The 20,885-nt window shown below is 30.5% G+C and overlaps 1 protein-coding gene across 2 annotated transcripts; it reads right to left on the reverse strand.

Moving 5' to 3' along the window:
* Positions 1-8,013: 8,013 nt before the first annotated feature.
* Positions 8,014-20,364, reverse strand: LOC143194816 (uncharacterized). 2 transcript variants are annotated; one of them, XM_076401533.1, is made up of 4 exons: positions 20,230-20,364; positions 9,859-10,064; positions 9,303-9,383; positions 8,014-9,237 (listed from the first exon to the last, which is right to left on the reverse strand). In XM_076401533.1, the coding sequence occupies exons 1-4, from the start codon at positions 20,321-20,323 to the stop codon at positions 8,827-8,829; spliced, it is 792 nt and encodes a 263-aa protein (XP_076257648.1). In that variant the 5' UTR covers positions 20,324-20,364; the 3' UTR covers positions 8,014-8,826. The 2 variants fall into 2 exon arrangements, with proteins under 2 accessions (XP_076257648.1, XP_076257649.1); XM_076401534.1 differs by lacking the exon at positions 20,230-20,364 and adding an exon at positions 11,036-11,218.
* Between the last annotated feature and the right edge of the window lie 521 nt (positions 20,365-20,885).

Genomic DNA, 20,885 nt, shown 5'->3' on the forward strand with positions numbered 1-20,885 from the left:
TAATAAAACTTAATCAATCGTTGTTCCAACATCTGCCTAATTCCATCAACTTTTGTTGTCATTATTAAACCATTAAACTATAGTTGCTATTTTTATTATACTCTTATCATGAATAATCGCTGAGTATATCGATGGCACCCTGAAATATCCATGTCTCATCTAAATACACAAATTGAAATAATAAGACATCCATCATTTTATTATATGCTTTTAAAAATTCAAATCAATATCAAAAAATCAATATCCGGATGTTCCATTAGATCTCTTCCATACTTTTCAGATTAACAGTTTCCTTTCAAATAATTCCATTAAATTATGTTTTTATTCAAAAACTACTCACTATTATTATACATTTCATCTATTTAATATCTGATAGAGCTGACATCAAACTGATATTGATTTGCCATCCGCTTCGGATGAGGGCGGTTTTTTTTTCGGTGAATTCAAGATCAAATTTTAAATTTTTTGAGATATTTTAGTGACCGTGTCCATACTAATATTCAGTGCAGCAGCAACACGCTAAAAATATTTTCAATAAATATCGGAGTAAATTAATATTTAACAGTAAAAATTCTTAGCTCTCTAACGAATTTTATTGGCCAGAGGGACCTTCCATTATCTCATTCCTGTTCAAACTTACTGATTAAAGACGTAATCTGTTCTGTCTGGCTTCGGAATTTTCAATCAATCTATTAATAAGCAGCGGTTAGAAATTTATTAAAACAAGCAAAGCGTTAAAATAACCTTTGCCGGTTTATAACCTCTTATCGCTATTTTTTGAAAAGAAAAAATCGCAGTGTCATCAGCAAATATAGCGATCGTAGGTACTGAATTGGTCCCAATACACTTCTTTGTGGTACATTTGCTTTAGCTTCTTTCATTTTAGAGCAGGATTTCCCTTGTTTGAATCTAAACATTCTGGCTGTGATGTAAGATTTCATTAGCCATTAGCTCAGTGTATTGTATATGTAAGAATATAGATGAACATATCTTTTTACCTTCATAGACTTTATATATATATATATATATATATATATATATATATATATATATATAATCTGTATATAAATAAATTACATCTGTTATTCTATGCTACAATACTATTATACTAACAGATACTTCCTTGAATGCCAGTGAATATGGACATATTTTAGACACTAGCGCTACGTGCGAATCATAAAATATAAGCTGTATCATACAAAACTACTATATAATAAATCATATGGTGCTACTATTTAATCATACGCGAAAACGTAAAGCACTATCAAAGAGAAGAAATGACAAAGACTACCTACAGATACCCAGTCGAATTATCGAAAAGTTCATGGGCTAATAACAATGTCCGCTATATATTGTTTACCTAAACATAATAACAAGGCCGAACATTTCGTAAGTCTCTTTAATATGTTGGGTAATAAATTTATTGCCGTAGTAAACTATAACGCTATACATTTAATGGGGGGCTCCAGACTGATAAATTCATGAAATCAATGAAGACAGAAAACCTACAACTTTTCTCTACTGGTGAACCAGAATATTGACCATCCAATAGAAAAAAAAAGATATTGATTGAATTAAATCAAGGACTTCAAGAATATTTAGAAAATCTGACTCCAACTAAGGCAACAGAGTATTCGCTATGGAAAGCAATAAGAAAACTCAAAAGTCACCAATAGAATAATCCACCTGTTAAAAATAATGACAATAATTGGGCTAGGGACAATAAAGAAAAAGTTGAAATATTCTCTAATCTTTAAAAAAGAAAGTATTTAATCTCTTTGCGCGTGAGAAATATGTAGATGGAGAAAATTAACAGGACACTTGAAAAGATCCCAGCCTGTCACATAGATGGCGCTACCAGAATTATATACATATGTTTTTTGGTTAGCCCTAACCCTCCAAAGATGCGTGTATAAATTTGACAGCTGTCGGATCATTAGTTTGTGAATTATAGCATTTTGAGTGAAGCAATCGTTAAAAAGTGGACAAAAAGGAATTTCGCGAGTTGACAAAATATTGCTTTTTGAAGGGAAAAATACAGTTGAAGGAAAAACTTGGCTTGATGCCGAGTTTCCGGACACTGCTCCAGGAAAATCAATCATCAAAGATTGGTATGCTAAGTTTAGACGTGGTGAAATGAGCACCGAAGACGGTGAACGCGGTGGACGCCCAAAAGATGTTGTTACCAACGAAAACTATTAAAAAAAATAATAACAGACACTCTAAAGATATCAACCGAAGGTGTACATTGTATCATTCAGGAATATTTGGGTATGAGAAAGCTCTGTGCACAGTGGGTGCTGTACGAGCTCACTTTTGACCAAAAACAACGACGAGTTGATGATTTGGAGTAGTGTTTGAAGATGATCAAGCGTAATAAGTCCAATCAAAGCGTGGGGAAAGCACAACAGTCGGCTGGTAAGGTTATGGCGTCTGTATTTTGTGATGCGCATGGTATAATTTTCATTGACTACCTTTGAATAGGGAAGGATCCTCAACAGCGACTATTACATAGCGTTATTGGACGGTTAGAAGGTTGAAACCACCGAAAACGGCCACATTTGAAGAAAAGTAAAATGCTGCTTCACCAGGACAATGCACCGTGTCACATGTTAGTGAAAACGATGGCAAAAATCCATGAATTAGGCTTCGAATTGCTTTCTCATCCACCGTATTCTCCAGATCTGGCCCATAGCGATTATTTCCTTGTCTAATATCTCAAAAGAATGCTCCCTAGGAAGAAATTATCGGTGAATGAAGAGGTGATCACTGAAACTCGTACTACAAAAATGGTATCCAAAAGTTGGATGGTCGCCATAATCAGTGTATCACCCTTGAAGGATGTTATGTTGAATAATAAAAAAACAATTTTGCCAAAAAAATATGTTTTACTATGGTAGGTCGGGGACTTTTCATTTAATCTGTTATGTGTAGTCTATTCAAATTTTATTTTACGCACTGTTATTCTATGCAAGTTGCAATCGTCGAATATTTGTTAACAAACCTATACTGATATGTAGGTATTAGGTTGTTACTTTCTATAATACTAATATACTAACAAATACTTGTTGGGATTGATAGCCGGATATAGATTATCGTAATGGGCATGCGCAAAATGAATCAATTATACTAAATGTTGTTCACTTCCCTGTAGTCTATAAAATCGCCTCCTTGAATGCTAATGACCATGGATATATTTCAAAGACAAGCACCACGTGTGAAGTATAAAATATAAGCAGTATTATACAAGAGTACTAGATAATAAATCATATGGTGCTACTATTATAATTATACGCGAAAAGCACTATCAAAGATAAGAAATGACAAATACTACCTGCACATACCCAATCCAATTATACAAGAAGTTCATAGGCTGATAACAATGTCCGCTATATGTACTCTATATATGTTTACTTACACATAATAACAATGCCGAACATTTCGTAAGTCTTTTTAATATGTTGGATAATAAATTTATTGCCGTAGTAAATTATAACGCCATATATCAAATGGGAGGCACGAGGAAATTGATAACATCATCAAAACAATGAAGACAGACCTGCAACATTCAGAAAAAGTTGAAATATTCTCTAATCACTTATATAATTTTTGTAATCCCTTCCCGTGTGAGATATATATATAGATGGAGAAAAATATATGTAATATATGTATCCTTACATTTTTCATTTCAATCGGACCTATTCCATGAAAAATTCACTGTGAAAGAAGTTAAGTAAATACAATGTGGCACAAGCCCCGCTACCATTTTGATTGCCTATAACTTTGCTGAAAAGAGAAGTTAAGTAAGTTTGGTTTTCATAAAAAGTTTATTTGGTCTTTACATTTTTGTTTTAGTTGTACCCCTTTCGGCACTTGTTAAGGCATTTTTCATGACACCCTGCAACCTCTGAGGCTAAATTTATTTAAGATGATGGATGTTGAGCTTATTTGATGATGTTAGATTATTTGGGGCTTATTCACATAATATTTTGATTTAAAAAAAAAACCACAAGAAAGAGTCTGGTGCTGTTAAACCCGGAGATCTGGCTGGCCATACTAAATCGCCACTTCGCAAAAATACTTCGTCCTCGAGGAAAAACGTTATTCAATAATTGATTTGTTGAACGAGCTGTGTGTGATGTAGAGCCATCTTTCTGAAACAGGCCACTCCATTTAAAGAAAATTTGGAATCACGTCTTGGCACCCTGGTCATTTTCAAAAAATAGGAACCAATGACATTTCCTGCATGAATACCACACCATACAGTTGTTTTTAGTAGATGCAATGATGTTTCATGTATTAATTGAGGACTCTGTTTCTCCAAAACTGACGGTTTTGTTTACTAACGTGGCCACTGAGAATAATATGGGTTTTATCGCTCATTATCGATTTAGACGAAAAATGTTCAATTTCACCAGACAGCCTTAGGATTACCTGTACTCAACTCGTTGATCAGGACGTCTCGGTAACAATTTTTGGACTATTTGAATTTTGTACGGGTATTTTGTAACATTTTCAAATCAGTTTTCAAGATTCGCCTTAAACTGCATGCAGAAAAGTGTAAATGGGAAACACGTCAGCGCGTTGATGTTTCTGGAGACTCTCGCGCACCAGAGCCACATTTTCAGCGTTACGAGACGTCCGTTGTCTTCCTGAACGAGGCCTGTCTGTTAGCGTATCGTACTGTCGAAAATTCGCATGTAAATGATACATTGCATTTTTGTGAGACATTGAACGATCAGGATTTTTTTAACGCAATTTCCGCTGAGTGGCAATAATGTCACTATTTCTGCTCGTTATTCTGGTTTACACAACCCAATGGTTAAATCGAAACTGAGCTAAACGTCACATAACCAAGATAGAACGCAATCAAAATGGTAGCGGTTTTGCCCCATCTATTAGCAGTGAATTTTAATTAAACTCTAGAAGAATTCTATATAAAAATACCTGAAAAGCGTATATATTTATCATTTATTTTCAATGTATTTTTTCGAAAAAACTATATTTATTATATGGAAAGTGGCTGAAATTATTATGAGTCAAACCCGGAAAACCCCAGCAGAGGTTACCGACCTTACCGACCTGTAAGTTTAATAACGTGTATAACTTTACCGAAGCACATACTTGCTAAACGAAAAGAACTTGGATTTCCGGCTACCATTCGTTGTGACCACTGGGAAGATATAGACAGGCTTTAGAGCAAGATATAGAATAATATATTTCACACGGCAACAACTTACTGAAGTAATCCTGTATTCCATTTATATAATAATTTTACAAGAAATACGCGCTTTTATCGACAAAACTACCTTCCTCAAACGTGAATTCAGTTTCTCTAATCAAACTGTTTCATGATTACATAATTGAAAAGACCTTCATCTATTTGTCAAGATAAATACAATTAGGGATGTCGGCCTGGAAGAAAATATCGATATTTCGATATTTAAAAAATCAATAAATATTAAAAAATATCGAACTTTTTCCCGCTCCAGTGCTACTTTTACATCCCACATTCGCTTGAAGACCGAGGGTACCGAAATCCTAAAATAAAAATCGATAATCTTCTTCGAAAACCCTAGGTTTTTAATATCAATATTTTACTTTGCGACTAAAAGTTCGGTCTAAGACTAGTCTCATTTATAACTATTGGTAGTTCTTTGAAAAACTTATTGGAAAATATCGACAAAAACAACATCCATATTTTTTCTACATCTCTAATTACAGCAACATTATTGAAATTTTAACATATAAGTATCCTAAAAATGAAACTGTGAATTTTTTTATGATCTGATTTGACTACCTGGGCCAATATAATTTGTTGCTTTTCATATTTTATTATTACCTGGTTGTCAATTCCTATTATTACAGTTATTCCTTTATATATATATTTTAAAGTCATATAAATATATGTAATAAAATAGATAAACACTATTAGGTTATTGGTTAATTGGTTAAAGTCTTCTTTTATCAACTATGGGTTTATTTGGACTGGGCCTAAAGTTTAACATGGGCTCCGAACCACGGTCCTCAGCATTAAGCCTAACGACTGGTGAGTGACCAACTTTAGACATCATCCCAGAAGACATTTTCCTTGTCCGATTTTACACTCTTGCCTAGAACATTCACAAATTTTAAACAACCACAAACATACATTTACGACCATGCCCCAGCAGGATTCGAACCCGCGGCTATCGCAACAGTAGGAGGACTGTCCCATCGCCTTTACCACTGCGCCACATACAAATAATTTTACAAGCAAATAAATAATTTAATTTATATTATGTGCTTGTTAATTTATTTTCAGTGAATAAATTGACTATTATTTAATTAAGTTATTACTCTATTTTTTTTAATTTTATAAAATTGATATATAATAATATTTTTTGTTATATTATGTAGGGTCTCCATTTTACCAACTAGGACTCATCTGGAATCAGCCTCATCAGCCTGGTTACTGGCGTGACTGGGATGGTTATTCCTTGTGGTATTTTCCATTGTTGCCTATAAAGGCATTTACAATTACAATCACAAACATAAAGTAGATTCATGCCCCAGCAGGATTCGAACCCGCGGCTATCGCAACAGTAGGAGGATCATCCCATCGCCTTTACCACTGCGCCACCAAGCCGGCAATTCACTGTATTATATTCGTAAATAATTTTACAAATAAAAAAATAATTTAATTTATATTATAAGCTTGTTACTTTATTTTCAGTGAATAAATTTAGTATTATTTAATTAAGTTATTACTCTATTTTTTATACGAATTTTATATAATTGATATATAATATTTTTTGTTATATTATAGGGTCTCCATTTTACCAACTAGGATTCATCTGGAATCAGCCTCCTCAGCCTGGTTACTGGAGTGACTGGGATGGTTATTCCTTGTGGTATTTTCCATTGTTGCCTATAAAGGCATTTACAATTACAATCACAAACATAAAGTACTTTTGATTGAATTTTAAATTTGATTTGAACCCACGTTTATCCCAATAGTATTAGGACCGTCCTGTCGTCTTAACCACTGCGCAGCGCGCTTTTATTTAGTGGCAGATTTTTTAAACCAATTTTGACTTCATGGTATTAAATCTACGTATATACATTGTATTAAATTTCAAAACTATTTAACAAATAGCTAAATAATTTAATTCGTATTGTGTTCTTGTTCAGTTCACTTAATTTTCAATGAATAAATTTAAAAGAGTGATTAAAATGATAAAAGTAACAGTAGGTGATAACAATTGTAAAACATTATTTAAAGAAATTTTACTTTATCTTTTATAAACCTTTAATAAATCCAATAAGAGCGACAATTTTCAAAAATTGAAAAGAAATTACTAGGAGTTTTTAGTACGATGAGAAATTATGATAATTTATTTTTAGTTAAAGACATGATTTTTAACCAATTTTTTAAATTCGACTACATATTATGATATCGATTAATTTTTTAAATTTATTTCTTATATAGATAATTTCACAGTTTAATTTTATTTTTAGTTATATTTTCTACTAAAATTATTTCGGAAATATATTTTTGCTCTCTCTTCATTGATCTAAAATTAAAGATACTGGTTTATCAGTTAATCATAAAGCCAATGTTTTGGGTTGTACTAGAACATCAAACCGACTAGTAATGCAACGTTGACAAAACAATGCTGTAAAGTTCTAGGATTAATTACCAATGCTTTTCGCTACCTAGCCAAGGAACAGCTGCAGGATGACCTCGAAATCAAATATGTATAAGAAGTGATCAAAGATTTTGCCTAATAAGAATACTAAATCACAGCAATGTGGAACTAACAAGGCTCCTGAAAGTGTAAATATAAGTTAAAATTGGTTTAAAATATTGACTTCATCAGTGAACAACAAATATAGCAAATTATAAATAATATTGGTAATATATTTTGATGTCCACTTAAAAAAAAACTTTTCTAAACAGATTTCTTATTTTATTTTGTTTTATATTATGATATATCAATAATGTATTAAAGGGAAAATAATACCACAATATTTTGTATAAAAATTTAATGGAAGATAATACTGTTTCAAAAATACTCAAAAATTGACTCAAAACTCGTACTAGTAAATAAATACATACAAAAAAGTGTTATCACAAACTTACAGGGCTTAAATAGAAAACAGACTGCTGTCATTTGCAATGACGATCAAATAATTTAAATCACAATAAAATGTAAGCTTACAAATCGTAAAAGATACACATATTCATATAATACAAAAGAAAATCGTGATGGGTTAGCCATCGTTTGAAGTTGAAGAGAAAGATAACCAGCAGTCTTTTCGAGAATGATGAAGAACTTTGGTCTGTAGATTGTGGTTATCTTCGGTTCGACCGCATATTTACAAGAGGCAAGAGATGAGATTCACAGAGAGATTCAGTAATAATATCGATCGGGCTCATATATTATATTCAACAATTACAGTTCCACCTCGCTGTGTTTTTTTAACATTCATACCTAATACTAACTAAATAAATAAATAAATTAGGTGAAATAAATTATGTAATACTAAAAATATCACAGTTTGATTTTAATTTACATTAATAAAACTAACACTGCCAGAATTCAGAATATCGTAGTGCATGAAGAGGGCCGGTGTAGCAACAGAGTACGCTTCACAAAAATTGATACTTATTGGAAACAAAACAAACACAATATCACTGTCACGATAAGAGTCTGCTTCTGATAATTTGTTAATTCTAGTCGATTCTCTCTCTCTCTCTCTCTTCGACTATCTCCGCGACCAGAGATTAAGAAAGAAAATTAAATCTACGGCTAGTCATTCTTCACACGTTAATATTTGTCACTAAACACTCGCAGCTTTCGTCCGATGTTTTTGACCACTCTTCGCCTTACTACTGCCCTTCCCCCGCCGCTTGATTAATTTTAAATTCTTCTTGCCCAGCTTGAAGAACCTCCTCAGCTTATCGAAGAACTGCATGTCTAACATTTGTATGTGGCTGAGGTCGGCCTGCTTCGGCAGACAGGTGGTCTTGACTCTAGGTGGTTTCTGCGTCAGCATGTTGGGGCCCTTCAGTTGTTTCATGATGGTCTCGTTGAACTCGCAGATCGTCAGTTTCAGATTGTTCTGGGTTTTCTCGTAGATGGAGCGTCGTTTCTCCAGGTCGAATTGGGTGTTGGTGTTGATGGGAATGTTCTTGAGGCGATCGAGGAACATGGCGAATTCGATCATCGATTTGTAAAAGTTTTCGTGTGCCTGAAATTGAGGGAGCGATGCGATTAGTGGATCGATCGATCGGCCGGAGGACGGTAATGACTTACAATAGTAATATTGGCAGCTCCTTTAATTGGATCGATTAATTTGTTGAATCTGGGACAGTTACTCTTCATCTTACCCACATTCTGAAACAAGCATACAGATCGTTGGAATAATTGAAAGTTGCTATTTCGTGCTAAATAGCAAAAAACTGGTGAAAGAAATTGAAGAAAACTATTGAGAGTTGTAAATTCGGTAGTGCACTGTATATAGTATTTACAACAAGTCTTAGTTTAGAAGATAATTAGAATTACTGAAAGTATTAAAATTAAATTGTTTTGTGTAAACTAGTGAAAAAAAAAATGGCCAAATCAATAGAAGTGGAGATATCATTTCGAGATATATCAATTTGTCAAAAACGCACAAAAAATAACCTTTTGCACCGAAGTATTGTGTTTTTGAAAAATAGATCAAAAATAATTAGGAACGTAATTTTAATAACTGAAAATGTCATTGATCTAAGACGTTGGTAAACATTGTTGTTCCTAACGATATTTTAATTCGTTGAATGAAACACTTGTTGAAGAAGTAAGCACTGATAATATAAAATAGATTATTTACCTGTGGATAAAGACTTTTCAGTTCCATAAACATGTCTTTATTTAAGGTCGTGATGAAGAAGTTCAGTTCTTTCTCGGCGGTACTCCTTACTTGTCGTATTTGGTGATTCGAACAGGGATTGATCCACAGTTCTGTTTCGAGTGTTGGTGCAGAAATGACGGGCTGTACCAAAACGAGGATAAGCGGCAAAAATTTGGCAAAGGAAACTGTAACAAAAATTAATTTTTAGTATATTGATCAAAGTCCATTCATAATTCATTCAAAATCTGTCCAGCACACAACCCACATTACATAACCATCATTTCTAGCTAAGCCATATTTATGTAAATTGAACTTCACTTGAATTCTGTATGTTTGCTTTTTTGATTCGAAGAAAATTCGAATTAGAAAATGTCAGGACAGTAGCTGCACTTAACAATACTGGTGACGACAATAAAAAAACGTCATGTATTAACAAAAACTAGGGATAATAATTTCGCGTCAACCTTGTACGATTTTCAGATCTTATTTACGTTTACGTAAAGCCTACCGAGATTATGTATTTGTTGTTTTAATGTTACTGATATACCATCGCCTTTTGTTTGACAAATATAACATTCATATTAACCTAATAGTTTGCTAAAATCAATCCAAATATATAATTTAATTTCAATGTTTTCTAAATGATCTCTAAACATGTGTATTCGTAATTAAAATAAATTTAAAATTTAAAATTAACTCTAATAACGTAAATTGCGGTTCTTTTAATTTAATTTATTTTTATCAAGTACAAAGTTATATAAATACTCTGGAATTAAACACTATTATTATTAATATTTAAATAATTAACATTATGTTTCTTATATTTTTAATCAGTTGTTGAATGAAATTATTCAGAAGTATATTAATGAGTAAATTCTATTATTTTGTGGGTTAAGAAAACTATCATTTTGAAAGGAAGTTAATTTTTAAATTTAAAATTCATCTGAAGAATCTTGAGCAATAAAATATATTGTAATGAAATAATCAATAATTATTTTGGGAAAAAAAACTATTTACTTGTTTCAATTAGAAACGAATAAAAAAAATTCATTGAGGAAACAATTACGATAACAATGAATCGGTAAGCGGTCTTTATTATCAGGTACTACTGATTATCGCGATTTAATTAATATTAATTCTGAAACAATGACCTTACCAAAAAAATTCAATAGTGCTATAGCAGTAGGGAGAATCCACTTGACGAGCTGTATATAACCCATTTCACAACAAACATAACAAAACATAACAGAACAAAACTCTCGTAAATGCGCGCCACCGATCGCTACGAACACACAGACAGCCAGCAGTACCTGTCGCGAAATCGTCTAAACATCGACTGACTCCAAAATACCCAGTACTTCAAGGGAGGTCGAGAAAAAACTTTTTAACTTTCGCGCATTGAGTTTTATTGAGTCTATAGGTCTTCTCTTGGTCAGTTATGGGTGTGTTTTAAGGGAGGCTGGAGGGGGGTTCGGGCTTGGGTGGGGAGAAGATGTCGTGGGAACCAACACAATTTTTCAGGAGGGCGATCGATGAATGAAACGCGGCCAATAGATCTATGTGAAAATATTCAGGTATGGCCCCAGTACTTGTCTCTAATTTTAGTACCGAATCCGGTCTCGGCCCGGACTGATAGATGGCGCTGAGCTGTAGAATTTTCCCAGTCCGCTTAACGACGGATTTCGATTTGTTGCATCAAATTCAGTAATGTTATAACGCTGGTTGAAAGTTGACGCGTGCTTGTTTACGTCTTTGGTTTTCTTTTTCATCTAGCACGCATAGGGTACCTGACCGTATTAGGCGTCAAGTGTTAATTTAGTTCGTATTTTTTTATAAGTGAGATTTAGCTCGAGTTCCATTTCGGCGGATAGATACTGAATGTAATTGTTTTGGTAATAAAATTGATTTGTTTTCTTTCAATGTACGATATTCCCGTATATATTTGATATTTATTTTTGTTGTACATTACATGAGGAACAAAGCAATTTAACAGTATTTAAAACACAATATAATCAGTTCTTATTAAATATTCTCGTATATATTTCATATTTATTTTTGTTGTATTTCACCTGTGGAAGAAAATCAATTTAATAGTGTTTAAACCCGAAATAATCAGTATTTATTAACCATATTCAAGCACTAATATTGAGTTGATTCATTTTGGTTCAAAATACAACATTCTCGGATATATCTCATATTTATTTTTGTTGTAGTTCACATGAGGAACAAAATCATTTTAATAGTGTTTAAACCCAAAATAATCAGTATTTATTAATCATATTTAAGCACTAATATTGAGTTGATTCATTTTGGTTCAAAATACAACATTCTCGGATATATCTCATATTTATTTTTGTTGTAGTTCACATGAGGAACAAAATCATTTTAATAGTGTTTAAACCCAAAATAATCAGTATTTATTAATCATATTTAAGCACTAATATTGAGTTGATTCATTTTGGTTCAAAATACAACATTCTCGGATATATCTCATATTTATTTTTGTTGTAGTTCACATGAGGAACAAAATCAATTTAATAGTGTTTAAACCACGAGTTAATCAATTTTCGTCAACCATACTTAGACTCTAAAATATAAGAAATATTTTGTCATAAATACGTGTTGTTACATTTCATTGATATGATAACATCGCTTTGTTTTAATGATAAACTTAAACTAAGATTGGATTTATCTTTTATTTTTTTATTATTTTATATTTTTTATTATCTTGATTTAAGATTTTCATATAAGTTACACTAAATTAATTTTTGATACCAACAAATATTTAATATTAAAAACACTAAATATAAAAATAATGTATAATATATTCCCGGGTATAATAACAAAGAACTACTATATAATTATGAATGAATGTCTATCAGTTGTCGCATATTTCAACGATTTTAAATGGTTGTGAGATAGAAGTGAGAGAATATGATTCATTAAATATAAAGCCTATAATAGTTAAACTACTCTTTGGTGGTAATTATTACTAATAACTAATTACAGCACGTGGAAAAAATAACTAAGTTGTCAACTCAACAACTATTTTTTTAACTGTCTTACGTAAATAATGATTGCCTGTTTTAATTGCAACTATCGGAACTATATACAGAAAATCTGTAGGACAATGAGCTTTTAACGCATGAATCATACATGAAATTTACGAACAAATTTGAATGGTAATGACATTGATACAATTTTAGGTAAATATTATATTAATTAAGAATACCGAGGTTTGATGATGGTTTAGTCTATTAATTTATGAAATTATTTATTGTCGTTATCCGATAAAACACTGAAAATCATAAAATCTATTTATAAAAAGTGCTTTATTGAATTGTTAACGTATTTGATTAATAAAAATAAATAAATAAAATAACGTGTTTTATTAATCATAAGATAGATTTATTTCCACCGGTGATTTTGACCTATTTTCATTTTTATACGGCTCTGTTAATTTTTTATTCTTCTTGAGAATTATGACGCTTAAAATTAAACGACCGTATGGTCAAGCTGGGATTCTAAGAATATTTTTGTGTGAAGCTAATTGAATCTTCTTAATATTAAACTCATTTTATCCCGTGTATACGTCTTGTTATAATTATTGAACTATAGATTTCGGATTTCTACTTGATGGTCAGTGATGAGTAGTGCGTTCACTTAATTTTTTCGGAGCCATTAAAAAAAGATCGTCATGATAAAAGCATTAATACGATGCGGTGAGAGTTTCTAATGCGGTAATACACATATTTGTCGTCACAATATTAGTTGTTTTCTGACAGTAATCTGCGTTCTAATTGTTCATGGTTTATTTTAATGATAGACATTATTTATGGTTGATAAAAGTTACAAAGACGATATTGTTATTTGATGTCTGTACGAACAATACAAAAAAGGGTATCATTAATTTTAAGCAAATGCAAAATAATCTAAATAATGCTATTTAACAGAGGATTAGATTAAAATTACAAGTGTGCTTATAATTCAGTGTGTATTATGTTTGTTTATTGTTATTATTGTTTACGTTTAAAAGACAACATGTTACTAGTTTACAGAAATCAGTGAAGTTGACCTGAAGAAGATGCATGCTACCGATTATTTTCAAACAAAAACATTCTTTTTTCGTGGTTTCTAGTCCATTAGATTAAATTTCACTATTTTATTTAAAACTGTGAACATAAACTAGTAGTACAATGGAATATGAGTCAGCTTGGATTGGAATGTTTTGCTAATGATTCTGTGTATTGTGTCACTACTAAAACTGTGTTATTTGAAGAGGATTTAGTTAATATGGGATGATAAAATTTTTGGTGTTTATATGTGAAATACTAGTGTATTTGTTAATATCACATTAGCCTTTGTATTTATATTGACAAGCAATTAAATTCATTCCCTATGTTTTTTCTTTGTTGAAGCACATTATGTTTCTAATTTGCGAAACAATTTATTTATCACCTCACGCGTTTGAACTCAACATTGAAAATTTACAGTTCGAAAGAAAGCAAAACTTGTTAAGTGAGTCTTAATTTATTTGGTTTCCTATCAGCTGTATTTTGAATGTTATAATGTGATCTGTCTCATGTGATTGAAAAGAGACGACTATTAATATTAGTTGGGTTCTCTACATGGGGAAAATTCATTTGAAATATAAATGGATAAAACACAAAATAACAATTAACGTTCAAATTAGTTCGATACTAAAACATATAACTATTTAATAAGTATAATGAATAAAAGAAAAGAAATATTATACCAGGAATATCAAGCACAGTTAGAATGTTAGCATATTTGTAACACAGAGTGACAAAGGAATATCTGCCTGAACTTCTGTCTGAATTTTATTTACTCTCTATACATATTACTCTATATTATCTCTTCTATTATATTTAGTTTTTTATTTAGTAATGGTTAAGTATTTAATATATCAATATTTTAAACTGTTTTTGGTTCATTTTATGTTAGACATCTTAATTTTGTAAACAAAGTTAGCTCTAGAAATCGTGATGTTTTCTAGTGATATGTTTTGGTTATTTCTTATGGTGATTTATTTTAATTATTCTAGTTTATCAATTGAACTATTTCTGTTCAAAAACATTATGGTCTATATATAGAAAAGCTGATTTATAGATATGACTTTTATGTTGTGAAGAACTTTTATAATGATTTGAAGTTTTCTTCCTATACTTAGATGCGAATTAATATTGAAAGCATTTTTTTCAATCGAATGTTATTTTACTCTGTGTTTCTACAACTATTTTATAGATTACTCATTTGATATGAATTGCATTTACTTTTTTAGGTATTTTTTTAATTAGAAATTGTTGATTTTTACACTAATTTATTAATTTTTATCACTCTTAAGAAGATATAGATTAGGTTACTTAATCAGAAGTAATAGAATAATTCCCGTTAGGTTTTCATTATCTTGGATTACTTCAGGTAAATGGCAACAATTTAATACCTAGAAAAATAGTTTTGTTCTTATACTTAGATGCCAAGTTATATAGAAGGCATTTTTTTCAATCGAATATTATTTTACTGTATATTTTTACAATTATTTTATAGATTACTCTTTTAATATGAACTGCATTTGCTTGTTTAGATATATTTTATTACAAATTGTTGGTTTTTAAACTAATTTATCTTATTTTATCACTGTTATAGATTAGGTTACTTAATCAGAATTAATAAAATAATTCCCTTTAGGTTTTCATTATCTTCGATTACTTCAAGTAAATCGCAAAAATTTAATATCTAGAAAAATAATGATTTTTCAAGTCTTTTCCAGTTTGATTTCCGTCTAATAATAATCGACCTTGTGATTGTAACAGGTTATATCACAATTTCACTAAAATTAGAATTGAAGAGACTACCGGATAAAAAAGAAAATTTTGGATGAATCATTTGGCTGTTTCTTAACGTTTCTCAACTATTTACATGTTGAACGCGTATCCACTGCACGTTGGCGTATCGAAACCTTGATGACTGTCACCTTTCTTTTCACTCATGCTACGATATTTACGTCATAACGCCATAAAATATGTTTTTATCAATAGCGAAGGAATTAATTTCAATACGTGCATGATCATGTTAGACATAATTTAAATACTTTCCTATTATCTGGTCTGTGTTTTAAATATTACAGTGCATTCTAACCGGTTTCTGAGTCAGTCGGAATTGGATATTTACATTATATTGGTGAAATGATATATTCGCAAAACTCGACGAGTTATCTTGAATGATCGGTCGTTTAGCACTTAATTTAATAAGTCTACACTATTTTATAGATAAAAATATAGATCATGATTTGAATCAAAACTTAGGTTACTTTTATTTATAATAATTTAATTAATTATAGTAGAGCTGAAGCAGCCAATTGAGTTTACTAATATATATAAAGTTTAATTCAACTAAATGATACTCAATCTTCTTGTACAATATATATGACCATCACTAGCGGTATGAGTATTTTCACAAAATAGACAAGAATTCGGCATAATATCTAATGAAAAATACTGCAAAAGTTCACCAGTTCAAAAGCTCATCATCTTCAGTAAGAGCAAGGTACTGTTTTGGGTTCTGTCCTATACCTGATTTATTCAGGTGACATATTACATATAGAAAATGTTACTATGGATTTGCTGATAACTCTGTGATACTTACCATTTAGTACAACAGCGATGAAGCATCCAGAAAGCGGCAACATACAAGTAATAATATAAATAAGTGGAGCAAGATATGGAGAATAAAAGCCAAAGACCATATTGAATTTATCTATAACTAAACTTTTCATATATCAATAAATATGAGTAATATTATTACCCATCCAGTGACGATGTTAGTGCCTTAAGATGAATCTTTACGCAAAAAACTCATTAGAAGATGTACATCAATGAGAAAACAAATGGATTGGAATTAAAAAACAAACAAAAAATGAGTTAATTGAATCAAAATTTCAATTATCCGTACATATATATAAGTAAATTCTAAATCCTATATGGACCTATAAAATGGATGTCCTGCGAGAGGTAATGCCAACATAATACAAACGTTTTGGAATAAAGTTTTGAGAAGTATTGTGGATGTACCCAGAGACATGCAGGAAATTAAGAGATTCGAAACAATACATGTGGAATGACTTGTAAACCATGGAATGGAATGAAATGGAATCATGTGGGCACTGAAGTGAACTCTTAGACAATACTGGTACACTAAATGGTAAAAACACTAAAAAGTGCTACTAACTTTTATTTTATTAAAGACTAAGTAAGATACAATGGGTATTCCTAGATAAGTACCTAGTTTTCACTGTTTAATAATAATAATAGTGTATTAGTAGAGAAAAAAATCTTCAGTAAGGAGCTATATGGCTGCTATGATTGTGGAGCACATTTCTAATTTAATTTTAAACGACGCTCACCCAAAGAATACAAAAAAATCCTTCATATACTCTGCAAATCTCATACGAGAGGGGACTTGATTTTATCAGGTATTGAACTATACTAAGAAGGTTTCTGAAAGAATTCGCTGTTGCTATTGACTCGCGCAGAATATATAAATAAAAACATACTTCTAGTAAACGATGATGTCTATTGTGTTCACAGGCTTAAAGTATTTTCTACCACGAACAAAATAAATTAATAAAACATTTACTTTAGAGAATATAATCCATTATCATATATAATCTCGAACAAATCCACTATACGCCTTAAGCATATATTTAATGATTCAGTAGTGGTAATTAGCTAAAAATAGTCCTATCATTTGAAACGAGTCGAACATATAAGGAACAATAATGTGTTACTATTATCAAAATTAAACAAATTTACTCATAGGAAAAAAATTATTTTTTTTGTGTGTGTTTTTGTCTCCTTTATTCGTACTTGTGTCTCACGTTTTTCCACTATAAATAAATTCTGATCAAGTTCAAAAATCTTGAGATGCAACTGAAATGATTATTATTTAAAGTATGTTGTAATAGGCAACGCGGACACATACATAATTCATGATTTAGAAAATAAAAATAGAACTACTTAGAATGTCGCGGTTTTAAAATAATAATCGATAAGCTGGTACCGAAACTGTATTTGTTTTTTTGAACTGGTACGACTAAGGAACACTGTTTCTAAAGGAATGCTAACTTCTTCTATTTCATTATCCAACACTGTTTTGTGGGTTTGTCTATAATTGCTGATTTTGAACCGGCATCAGTACTTGTACAAGCGCAAGTTAATATAAGTATATACATCGATCCTAAAGATCCTAAAGATTTTAATATTGATGTTAAAATTATTGCTGAGTAGAAGTGAAAAGAGTTTTGTCGGCACCCTGAACTGCTTGTGATAGCAATTGTGGGATTAAGGTAATTATTAATTAAATTCTAATAGTTTATAGCTGGGGTCCTTCAGTCGATCTTTTGTGACCTAGTAGGTTCAACTAATAATATGTTTTTCTTTAATAGATAAGTTGATTCTGGTTAATTGGATTAATCCAAAATGTTTTGGTAAAATCACAGCCTTTTTTCAACAACCGTGACCGTATCAGTCCCGCGATATAACATATATAGACACGATATAAGTATTGCATAATTTAGTTATTTAAAATTAGACAGTGCATCGATCATATTTAATATTCTAAGCACGGACCGTAAAGGTGACTTTAGCAAGACATTAGTGTTGAAAAATATCAAACAATATCTTAGGTTTTGAGATATTATAGATCAGTAGTTTTAAATCTTCAACAAAAGAAAAACAAAAACAAAAGCAACTTAGATAGTTATCCGTTGACTAGCTTTATATTTATATAAGAATGATTTGGTGAACTTGGAAAAATTCAATAATTTTAATTAGGCTGTAAATCCGCAAGAAAATTATTTCGGTATTGTGTTTTTATATTGTTGGCCTATTATAAAAGCATCTGACCGCTAATATGTATATAAAGTTGTAAATCAAAACCCAATCAATTCATAACTAGGTGTCATTCATCGCGTGTTACGTTTATAGTCGGCACACAAATGAAGCATAAACAGTTTTTTGAAAGTTATCACCTAACTCAACTAATCTGGTTCTTTTACTTTTTGCCGTTAATTTTAATTTAGTTCACAGTTATATGGATTCATTTAACAAATCGAAAGAATTTACTAAGACTGCTAATTTACTTTACTAATTTAATTAATTAAGAGATTATACCGGATTTTTAATCTATTTTTTATGTATGTAACATAAAATTATGTTTAGAATATTTTCCCAAAATTGTAAGTTATTTATTTTTTGGATTTATCTGGACTGGACCCCAACTCTTACTCAGATCAGTTATTATTATCAGCTATAATCATAACAAAAATTATATTTTTATCAAATAGGGTTTGCCTGAATGTATGATACTGAATATATTGTCTAAATATTGCTTTTCTGTTTTTTTTTAAATATAATATTTCGTTATTCTATATTAATTTTATAGCGAAAAAACGCAATAGTTTAGGTGATATTAAGTTGATAATAATATAATCAGGGTGCGGATAATCAGTACGTAGGTAAATTACTGCCAAACAATGTTAGAAAACAAAAAATATACGTGAATGATTATGCAAATATTGATTAAAATGTTCGTTTGATTACACGTTTTTCAAACCCAAAAATCCCGATGATTAGGAGAGTTAGTTTGATTATGTGTCAAGGAAAATAAACAGAAAACACGCGAGAATATATAATTACTCCGATTAAATTCACAAAGAAATGTTTAAAAAATAAATAAATTATTTAAATAATTATATTTTATGGTCTAACTAGTAGAGTTAATTTGGTCTTGGGTCAAAGAAAGTAAACAGAAATCACACGAGACCATATAGTTTTTCCGATCGAAAGTACAAAGAAAATTATTTAAAAATTCATTAATTTATTTAAATCTTTATGTTTTATTATTTCTTTAGTCCGTAGAGTTAATATGATCTTGTGTCAAGAAAATTGAACTAAAATCACAGGAGACCATATAATTTTTCTGATAAAAAACAAAAAAATTATATAAAAATAGGTTAATTTATTTAAATCATGTTTTTTTATCTAATTAGTTCGTAGAGATAATTTAGATTTACATACGCGAGATCATATAATTTTTCCGATTAAATTCAGACACGAAAAAATATTTAAAAAGTAATTAAGGAATTTGCGCGGAATCAGAACGAGATAATCAAATGAAATGATTATAAAATGATAGTCTGTTGCGCTACTCACTGATGGTTCACTTAAAATATCACTATTCAACCACTGTAGATAATAATAAGAACGAAGCACTAAGAACGAACCACAAACAAGACCGAATCCATTCAATAAAACTGTTTGAATCCCCTACCTTTATCCACTGATGGCAGGTTCGATGTGTACTCCATGAGGTTTCGCGTTTTAACTGTTCTATCTATATCGTATCGTGTTGTCCGATGATTCATACGCGATTCGCAGAGCTAACGTCGTTATATTTCGTCTATCGTGAGTCGTCTGAATCCTTTAATTTGCATATAATACTTTTATTTCAAATGCCCCCCCTTTTTACAAAAGATCACACATATAAACATTTTTCAGCACGGTTAACTGATCACTCAGTCTCGCACACCATGCGAAACTGTTTCAGCGTTCATATGTATATATATAAATATATATATATATATATATATATATATATATATATATATATATATATATACATACGTATATATATATATATATATATATACGTATAAATACATATATATATATATATATATATATATATATATATATATATATATATATATATATATATATATGTATACGTATATATACATATGTATATATATCGTAACTAGTTGATAACTCAAGTATTTTTACCAATATTATATATCGCTGATCAAAATACAACCAAACATTTAATATAATCAGTTCTATCATTATTTGATAATTTTTTAGAAACTCAATAACTAAATTTTCGAAGTTTGTTTTTTTTGCGTATAAAAGTGTAAAAAGCTGTTCTTT

Source organism: Rhynchophorus ferrugineus, unplaced genomic scaffold (genome assembly GCF_030347505.1).
Source record: "Rhynchophorus ferrugineus isolate W39M unplaced genomic scaffold, kcgeb_rfMv2 rfM4, whole genome shotgun sequence".
NCBI lineage: Eukaryota > Metazoa > Arthropoda > Insecta > Coleoptera > Curculionidae > Rhynchophorus > Rhynchophorus ferrugineus.